This window comes from Rattus norvegicus, chromosome 3, assembly GCF_021556685.1.
Source record: "Rattus norvegicus strain SHRSP/BbbUtx chromosome 3, alternate assembly SHRSP_T2T, whole genome shotgun sequence".
In the NCBI taxonomy this organism is placed as follows: Eukaryota; Metazoa; Chordata; class Mammalia; order Rodentia; family Muridae; genus Rattus; species Rattus norvegicus.
In genome coordinates this window covers 13,874,701-13,884,998 of record NC_141536.1, presented here as the reverse complement: position 1 = coordinate 13,884,998, position 10,298 = coordinate 13,874,701, and the positions used below count along the sequence as shown (strand labels likewise).

At 46.8% G+C, this 10,298-nt stretch overlaps 1 protein-coding gene across 1 annotated transcript in view; it reads right to left on the bottom strand.

Annotated features, from left to right (window-relative positions):
- Abl1 (ABL proto-oncogene 1, non-receptor tyrosine kinase) overlaps window positions 1-3,609 on the bottom strand; it is a 103,386-nt gene extending 99,777 nt beyond the window's left edge. The window contains 1 exon segment of the mRNA NM_001100850.1: window positions 2,216-3,609. Coding sequence (NP_001094320.1) covers window positions 2,216-2,351 — 136 coding nt within the window. The 5' untranslated portion in view covers window positions 2,352-3,609.
- Window positions 3,610-10,298: the final 6,689 nt, after the last annotated feature.

Sequence of the window (10,298 nt, the reverse complement as noted above, 5' to 3'; positions counted from 1 at the left end):
GCTACACAAGACCCTGTTTCTCCTCTTCAGCCCTGAACAGTATCAGAGACACCTAGGCCAGGATTCCTAGCTGTGACTTCCCTGGGTCACTGGTAGCTAGCTGTATTTAAGTTTAGCCAGAACTCCACAGACTTTCACTATCTAAAGTTACATCAGATTCAGCAGAGAACAATGTTCTCAATTGTGAATCTGAAGGGGCTTAACAAATTGACACTGTTGTCACCTCACACAATGCTAAAAAGAATTGACTTGAAGTGGAGGAAAAAACCAAGGTGCCCACTAGAGAGAGGGCTCAGAGGTCAAGAAAGAGCACTTGCAGCCTCAGGGAGGAGCTGATGTCTCTGGCCTCCATAGGCACCTGCACTCACGTGCACATACCTGCACATACACATAATTAAAAATAACTAAAAGAAAAGAAAAGGAGGTAGAGAGACGGCTTATTGATTGAGGGCACTGGTTGCTCATGCTCATCTAAAGGACCAGGGTTTGATTCCCAGCGACCCACATGGCAGCTAACAACCACCTGTAACTCAGGGTTTCCAGGGCCCTCTTCTGGCCTCTGCAGGTGCTTGCACACATGTGGTGCACAGACCTACATGCAGACAAAATACATACACATAAAAAAGTCTTAATAATTAACAAGTTAAAGAAAATAAATAGATAAAAGGAAAAACTAGCATCATCAACAAAATGAGGTACTGGAGAGAGAGTTGTGTAGTTAAGAACATATGTTGTGGGCTGGAGAGATGGCTCAGCGGTTAAGAGCACTGGCTGCTCTTCCAGAGGTCCTGAGTTCAAATCCCAGCAACCACATGGTGGCTCACAACCATCTGTAATGGGATCCGATGCCCTCCTCTGGTGTGTCTGAAGACAGCTACAGTGTACTCATATATAATAAATAAAAAAATCTTAAAAAAAAAAAAAAAAAAAAAAAACGAGCACCCGACTGCTCTTCCAGAGGTCATGAGTTCAATTCCCAGCAACCACATGGTGGCTCACAACCATCTGTAAAGAGATCCGATGCCCTCTTCTGGTGTATCTGAAGACAGCTACAGTGTACTCATATATAATAAATAATAAATCTTTAAAAAAAAAAAAAAAAAAAGAACATATGTTGTTCTTACAGAGGACCCAGGGTCAACCCAGCATCCACACAAGGGGCTTCTGACTATTTGTAACTCCAGTTCCAGGGATCCAACACCCTCTTCTGACTTCATGAGTACCAGACATGTGCGTGCCACCACACACACACACACACACACACACACACACACACACACACGCAAAACACGCATACATATAAAACAAAATAAACCTTACAAAAAGAAAACCTCAATTATCAAATATAAGCTCACCCAAAAGCAGCCACAGTTTATAGCAACCACTTGATGTTAAATACTTATGACTGAATTTGAAAGCAGACAAGACCCTTGCATAAGCTCTATTTGCTTATGTATGGTTACTGTGCTCAACTGCTATTTAAATATTAAGTTTGAGAAACATCAGTACAACCAGGACCCAAGCTAACTGGCTCCTGGCTGGTGTCTGCTACATTAGTCTAACCAGCCTTTAACTGTTAGTCAACAACACAACTAGTGCTGTCGGCATTATGAACCAAATAGGTTCATAAGAAACAGCAAAGACAACTAGAGAAGGAGAAGAGGTGATGAGCGCCATCGGCAAGGATGGGGCTGTACCTTAGAGAAAGCAACGCAGCGGGTATCGGATCAGGAGGCACACTGCTTTTTTTTCCCCACACTCCACTTTTCCCACTTAGCTCCAAAGAGTTTCAAGTGCAGCTCATTATTGAGAAGGTCAAAAGACAGCATGTCGACTAGGTTCTGCCCTTAACCTTTGTGTGCACAAACCGCTTTGAAGATATGATCCAAGCGTTCCATAGACAAAGCCATAAAAGACATCCGTGCACAGGCTGTAGAATCCCAGCCTAAAGTGGGAGCAGACAGGAAGCTGTGGATGCTGCAGAGTCACTTAAATCAACCCCTCCCCCACGAAATGCTGCCCCCCACCCAAAACAGTTAGAGGGCTTGTCCTGTGTCTACAGTGAACCAGAAGTGGACTCAGGCAAGAGCCAGCAACTCAAGCAGACTGAATGAACCCACAATTTTCTTATACAAGGAACTGACACAAGTTTTGTTACAGAAACTTCTTTGATGCTTAAGGAAAAACAATGATCTGAAACCTGGAAAGCACTCACCGTGTTCCACAAAGACATTGCAGTGTGGGCCCCCATGTCTCGATGAGTCCCTCTTCCCTGCCCCTTTGATAAAATGTAGGGCGGGCAAACTAGGCCTTCTTTGGTCCCCAAGTACTTTTCCAGGCTGCTGCCCCATAAAGCAATGACAGGCGCCCCTTTCCAGAAGAGGGTTCAAGATCTTCCAGAATGGTCCGTGGGGGTTAGCAGGCAACAGTATATACCCAGAAGTTCACACCACCGACCTGGGTCAGTAACTTGGGTCAATCACAGACAGACAACTTCCAGGAGCAAAGGAAGCTGGTTTTGAGGTTCACACATGTAAACAGGAATCCGGAATTCTTTTCCAAGGTAATTAGTTTGAAGTCATGTAACCACAATGCTACCCAAAGTTTCTTGAATCTAAGTCTATGTTGCAGGCTGAGGAACCCTTTCTTTGCAAGAGTAAAACTATAGATAAAAATAATCACAGAGAAGTCAAAAAAGTGCCAGCAGTACCGAAAGTCATTTCAACTCCCTAGCGCGATGGAAACATTGAGCTTCTTTTATATTCTCTGCAATCTTTCCTTTGGAAGTCAACCAATCCCCTATCTTTGTCTCTCCATCTTGTAACAAATTTCCTGCCGCCCTCACTTCCCTGCCCTGGTCTCCGGAAAATGACACGGGTCACACAGATCTCAACGAGAGCTTGCTCTCCACTCTGCCGAGAAGGAATGCATGACCAGCAACTTTTAAGTCCGCTTTTTAAAAGGCCTGTGAAACCAATCCAGACTTTTCCTTTGCATTAAAGTTTTGGGCTGCACTGAGACCAATGGGGCTGTAGGTGACATTGGAAGAAGTCAGGACATCGGAGACCCGGCGGATGCAATCTGGGAGGACCCCCGGAGATCTCTTGACAGCAAGGAGATGATTTGAATAAGGGGCTCCGTGGCCAAACTTGGGTTGAAATCGAGAGAAGAGCGACCTGGGGGTGAGAAAGAGACTTCCCCAGACAGGGCGCGGGCGGCTTACTCTGGGGCGACGCTTCTTCTCAGGAAACAGGGTGTCCCAGGTAGGGAGAAACTGAGACCACTCTGGTGTTCCAGAGCCAGAGCAGGGCTATGAGGGACGATGGACTCCCGCGGTCCCGAACCAGGAGTCAGTCACAGGGGAGGAGGCCCCGCGCCTCAGCTGCCCCGAGCGGAGGGGTCTCTACCCTAGAGACCCCTCCCCCGGCCCCAGACTCTGCAGCCGCCGCCGAGCAGTCGCATGCCCCGCTCTGCCGAAGAACCCGGCTTCTCCAGCCAGTGGTGGTGTGTGCCGCGGAAGGGTTCCTCAGCCGCAGGACCCGACACCCGGTTCCAGCTCCGGCGCCTCTCAGGGATAGACACCAACCCCCGAGGCCGCCATGATGGATTACGAGCCGCGCCACAACGAGGCCAGGCCCCGCCCCCGGTCCCGCCCCCAGCGACGCCGGAATCTCCCGAGCGAAGTCCAATAGGCCACCGGTGCCGCTCTCCTACACGCTGCCGCACCTTCGGGTTTCCAGCCTCACTGCCTGCGACAGCCCGGCTCCTCACGACCTTTTAAAGGTAGCTTTTCAGAGCTCAAGGTGAGCGATGAGGAAGCGCCCGCCCCACCTGCTTTATCATTGGTCTTCGATAACCAGTGTGTCCCTCACCACCGTCCAATTGGCCAGTGAGCGCGAGAGCCCACAGCTAGCTGCGAGCGGTGCTGCCAGGAGGAATACTGGGACTTGTAGTCCCGGCGCCCATAGGCTGCTCTCGGAGGCCCAAGCCTCCAGCTCCCATAGCTACAGAGAGCCGGCCCCACCTCCTGGAAGCCGGTGGACTCCGGTCAGCGCACTTCTTCACCGCTTTAGTAAGATCGCAGGAGATTCAGAGATAGGGGAAAACTACGGATTGGAGTTTTCCAGAACCGGAGTTAGATTCCTTCTTTGAGCCTCGCTGGGGAGAAACTTTGGCTCCTAGAAATTAAGATGACCGGTGCGTTGCATCCTCATCACTTGGGAAAGGCCCAAATATGGGAACCTGGGAAGAAGTATTGAGAAAGCAAGCATCCTTTGGGATAGGAGGTTGAAGAAACAGCGTCAGTTCAGAGTATGCCAGGCGAGATCCTGCTTTCGTGTATGCTTGCACTAGTATGAATCCTTTCACAGGTGAGACACATGTCCTCCTAAAAGTCGAAGTTAGGCGAAATTTGTCGAGGTTATTAGACCTCAAAAGTCTGAGAAACTATCCCACACCTGTGAAAGTTCATCCTCTGGTCTCCTAGTCTTCATTGTCCCTATTACCGGGACCCATTTCTAAAGGGACCCACTCATCACAGCACTCACACTGCCTGCACTTTTACATAAAATGCTTTATCGTATGCAGTGCTGTTCCCATAGCACAGATGGAAAAGCATTCATAGCTATGGTTGAAGTGTCATTTAAGAGTCGCTACTACTTGCTCAAAAACATGGCTTTTCTACTGAAGCATTCAGTTCCAAATAACTGTTAAACAAAGAAAGAAAATGGCATTCCGATTATTAAAGAACAGTCACCTGGCTGGGTGATAGTGGCCCACGCCTTTAATGCCAGCACTTGGGAGGCAGAGGCAGATGGAGTTCAAGGCCAGCCTGGTCTACAGAGTGAGTTCCAGGACAGCCTGGGCAACACAGAGAGATCCTGTATTGAAACAAAACAAAACAAACAAACAAAGAAAACAGAAACAAAAAGTCACTTGAAATACTGTGAAGCAACTGAAAATTTGTGCCCAGATTCAGAACTGGAACTTAAATTCACTCACAGAATAATCTGGTTGTCATGTTATTTGAATTGCAGTTTGGCTGTCCAGCTTTCTCTTAACTTGTACCACCAGTCTTCAAATGGGTGCCCCTGTTCCCCTCTGATTATTTATCCGTGCTTTTTTATTTGAAGAGTCTATTTTTTTAAAGATCTATTTACTATATATAAGTACATTGCAGCTGTCTTCAGACACACCAGAAGAGAGCATCAGATCCCATTACAGATGGTTGTGAACCACCATGTGGTTGCTGGGAATTGAACTCAGGACCTCTGGAAGAGCAGTCAGTGCTCTTAACCACTGAGCCATCTCTCCAGCCCCTGAAGAGTCTATTTTTTAATTCCTGTCCCTGCTTTAACCATTTCCTTTCCTTACCCACATTCTTCATCCTCTGATTAAACTCTAAGTGAACAAGCGAACTGCAACTTTTTAAAAAGCTTTTTTTTATTTGCATGCATGTATGTGTGCTTGACTGAGCTTATGTGCATCACTATCATGTCTGTTGCTAACAGACACTAAGGGGCATCAGAAGACCCGATCAGACATGTATATGAGCTGGACACCAAACCCAGAATGTCTGCAAAAGTAGTAAGTGTTCTTAATTGAACCATCCCTTCAGCACCCCGAACTGCAGCTCTTCAATAAATAGTTCTTGAACTAACATAAGTCAGGTTTGGGTGCCCTTAATCTCTTGCAACCATCTCACAAGGGTCAGGGTTACAGGTATGTTTTACTAAACCTGGCTTAAACCGTGCTAGGGATAGAACCTAGAGCCTCAAGAGTGATAGGCCAGTACCTATCAAAGCAGCTACACCACTAGTCCTGCCAATGAGCAGCCATTTCCTAAGCACCCATGCCTGCTGCTGGCACACAGCACTGAACACTGCTTCTTACTCTCGGGGAATACAAAAGCACAGGCAGTCAGTTGGCAAAACCAGCAGTGACCCAAAGATCAGTTTGGGCGCTGCACAGATGCTCAGCTGTTAAATGCACTGGCTGCTCTCCGAGAGGACCCAGGTTTTAATTACCAGCACCCACGTGGCAGTTTACAACCCCATGTAACTCCAATTCCAAGAGATCTGATGTCTTTCCTGGACTTGGAGGGGACCTGACACACCTCGTGGTACAGACATACAAGCAGACAAAACACCCATACACCTTTAGAAATGCGATCAGTCTCAACGCAGCAAGCTCCACTCCTGGGTCCACAGCCTTCAACCTGTATTCACACCTGGCACCCCCTTAAAGCTTCATTCAGTTGCCTGGGACTCGTGTCATTTTTTTCCTCTAAATTGGTCTCCTCACCTAAAAGCAAGGGACATCGCTACTCACTGTCTGATAGTCTTGAGCTGGAATTTGCCCTTGGTTTCCCCAGTCTCAGATCTGCCTCTCTGTCCTCACTGCAGGGTTGTGCGGTAGCCATATCTCATATGTTTGCCCCCACTTTTCTTTCAGATGAGCTCCAAGCCCCATTTGCAATTTTCTTCAAGAGATGTACTACTTGTTTTGATCACTTGTTCTTCTTGTTTGTTTGAGACAGGGTTTCTCTGTGTAGCCCTGGCCATCCTGGAACTTACTCTGTAGACCAGGCTGGCCTGGAACTCACAGAGATCCACATGCCTGCCTCCCTGGGGATGGGATCAAAGGTGCATGCCACCACCATCAGCTTATCTGTCCCTCGTAAAGGCTTAGTTTGGGCTGACTTCAGAAGCTTTCAGTGAAGACAGCTTACATCTGGAAATCTGCTCCTGGGATTTTTTTCTTTGGTCTCCTTCATCCTCTTGGCCAAAAGTTTATCATATTCTGCAGCTGAAGTCCTCATGTTCCTTAGTGGACTGTTTCCTCAGGCCAGTGCAGGTTGCTTATGCTGCAGGGTAGTGAAGGATTGGACACTGAGTCTTGGGTGCTCTGGTTCCAAGCTGTTCCTTCTTCACGGGCTTCCTAACGACGGTGGGAGTCTTGTTCTTTTGAGACTAAAGAGCTTTCAGATTCTGCTAGTTCTTTTGACCCAGCCCATGAATATTCCTCATTTCTTTTTTCTTACAAACACGAGTTGAAAACACTCCGATTGGCATCCACAAGCAGACTTGCACTTCTCCTCTCCAGCTCTCTCTGGTCTCTAACAGGAGCGCCCCTCACTCTACAGCAGGTGCGCTGTGGGTCTAGACATCTTGCTTCATGGCAAAACCTCGTCTGTTGCTCTCACCACTAATTCTGGCCACAAAACCCTCCACTCCTCACCCAGAGCATCAGCTACTTCTGTGGCCATGCACTTCTCATAGAAAGTATGACACTTGGGCTGGAGAGTTGGCTCAGGGGTTAAGGGCACGGTCTGTTCTTCCACAGGTCCTGAGTTCAATTCCCAGCAACCACATGGTGGCTCACAAACATCTGTAATGGGATGTGATGCCCTCTTCTGGTATATATGAAGACAGTAAGTGTACTCACATACATAAAATAAATAATTTTTAAAAAGTAGGAAGCTTGTGTTTGTCATCCACTTCAATGAGTTTCTAATGACTGCTGGCTGGGAAGGAGATAGTCAGCCATCTTGACCCAGCTGACTGCCAGGAGGCAGGATGAAAAACAAGCAAAATACACTTAATACTGGAAAACCTTTAAGGGTTCAAACTGCAGAAGGCAGAGCACAGCAAGTATCTGATAGAATGTTAAACCAATGGTTGTTGGTTGGTTGGTTGGTTGGTTGGTTGGTTGGTTGGTTTGGTTTGGTTTCTTTGAGACAGGGTTTCTCTGTGTAACAACCCTGGCTGTCCTGGAACTCACCGAGATCCATCTGTCTCTGCCTACCAAGTGCCAGAATTAAAAGCATATTTCACCACAGCCTGGCTGTAAAACAATGTTCGATGCATCTTTGTACAGCTCATATAACTTCCATTACAAGGGGTTCAATTCAATCTATCTTTGCCTTTAATATAGCTCAGCTGTAACTTACTCTTTCACTTACCAACGGTGCCCTCTGGTGGGCTATGAAAGCATAGATGGAGGGACGATGCTTTTGGATCTCTCTCTCTCTCTCTCTCTCTCTCTCTCTCTCTCTCTCTCTCTCTCTCTCTCTCTCTCTCTCTCTCTCTCTCTCTCTCTCTGCAGAGCTGCCCTGAAGCCAACTTCAGTGCCTTGCCAGGAACTTGTGAGAAACTGGTGAGGACCAAGGAGCTTGAGTGGCACTCGGGCCCCCATTCCCAGCCCCTTAAGAGGTGGACAACCTGGAAACTTGTGAGATTTGAGACAGGCAAGCCCACCTGAAGTTGCAGCACAGATTTAGGGAATTCAGTTATCTATAGCTCCCTCAAACATAGGATAAAATTAAAAGTTGTCATCCATGACCCTGTCTCAAACACACATGCACAAAGCTGTCTACAGACTGGTACGATAATCTGGATTGTAAACGTGTTAGGGTTTGGAATCACCCTGGAAACAGATCTCCAGACTTGTACTGTCAAGCTGGGTTGAGGTGGGAAGAACCACCCTAACTGGGCAGCATCATTTCACTGGCTAGACTTTGGGCTGAGTATATAAGAGAAAGCCAAGCACAAGCATTCCAGTTTCCTGACTACAATGTGACCAGCTACTTCAAGCTCCTGCCACCATGACGGACCGAACCCTGGGCATGGGGGCAGCACTAACTATAGACTCCGTAGCTGATTGAAAATTGTAAAAACAAAAACAAAAAAACAGCCAGGCAAATTTTAATTCTAGCACTGAGAGGCAGGAGAAAGGTAAATCTCTTGTGAGTTTGAGGCTAGCTTGGTTAACACAGTTTCAAGACAGCCAGAGCTACACAGATATAGCCCATCTCCAAGAAAAAGAAATAAAATAAAATAAAGATAGAAAGAAATGAGGTTAGAAGGGGGATTTATTGGAGGTCCAGGAGTTTGGCCTGGAAAAGTGGAGGATGGACGTGATCAAAATATACCATATACATATATGAAATGATTTTTCGTTTGTGGGTTTTACTTATCTTTGGTTTTTTGAAATAAGGTTTCTGTGTAGCCCTGGCTGTCTTGAAACCTGCTCTGTAGATCACACTGGACTCAAACTTCTACCTCCTAAGTGCTGAGATTAAAGGTGTTACCACTGCCTAGCTGTTTCAGACTTTTGAGACAGCATCTCTATGTAACCTTGGCCATGTAAACTAGATTGGACTTGAACTCGAGACCCACCATACCCAGAGTCCAAACAAACTTTTTTTTTCTTTTTTTCGGAGCTGGGGACTGAACCCAGGGCCTTGCGCTTGCTAGGCAAGCGCTCTACTGCTGAGCTAAATCCCCAACCCCCAAACAAACTTCTAAAATGTTCACTAACCGGGCCATTGCTCAGTGAGACCCTTGTCTAATAGTATAACCAAAACCCTAGGTTCCATCCCTATCCCTGGGAAAAGCAAATGTTTTGGGCCAGCTAAATAAATGGCTTAATAGGCAAGAGTGATTACTGACAAGCCTGAAGCCCCTGGGACCCATATGGCAGGCGAGAACTGACTCCTCCAAGTGGTCCTGACTTCCACACACACACCAATGCAGATAAATAAGCGTGAAAGAAAAAAAAAAAAACAGTAATGTTAACTGAAAAAGCGTAAGCATAAATCAGGACACCATTTTTGGTAATGTTTAGTGAGATGCTCTGTGTAACCCAGCTTGGCATCGACTCCTGCTTCTGCCTTCAAGTGGAATCACAGGCCCCTGCCACCATGCCAGCCAAGCCATTTTTAAACCGTCAGAAGGACACAAAGCATAGAAACTGGCACTCTATGCCAAGGATTGGTATCCTGTCTCTTTTAAATTATTACTAAAAAGTTAATACACCATGCCAATTATACATGGAAGCAACTTGGCTTTTTTAAAAAAAAGATTTATTATATATAAGTACACTGTTGTCTTCAGACACACCAGAAGAGGGCATTAGATCCCATTACAGATGGTTGTGAGCTGGGGTTTGAACTCAGGTCCTCTAGAAGAGAAGTCAGTGCTTTTAACCACTGAGTCATCTCTCCAGCCCACACCTTGGCTTTTTCCAATTGTTTTTCTGTTTCTTTGTCAGAGCACCAAAACTACTACTGGCCCAGAATACTCATTCCCTGTTATCAGTGACGGTACACACTCTCACAGGCAGGAGCTCAGGCGCTCCTCAGGATGTCTCAGAACAGCTCCTGCCAGTGGACATGCTGAAGGAAGAGAAGTAACAGCTCCCTTGGGAAGGAGGCCCAGGCAGAGAGGATCTGACCCCTCAAACCTGCCAGCAGAAGGAACACACGGTGGGACTCAGATTCCAACAGAGGCTGCAGG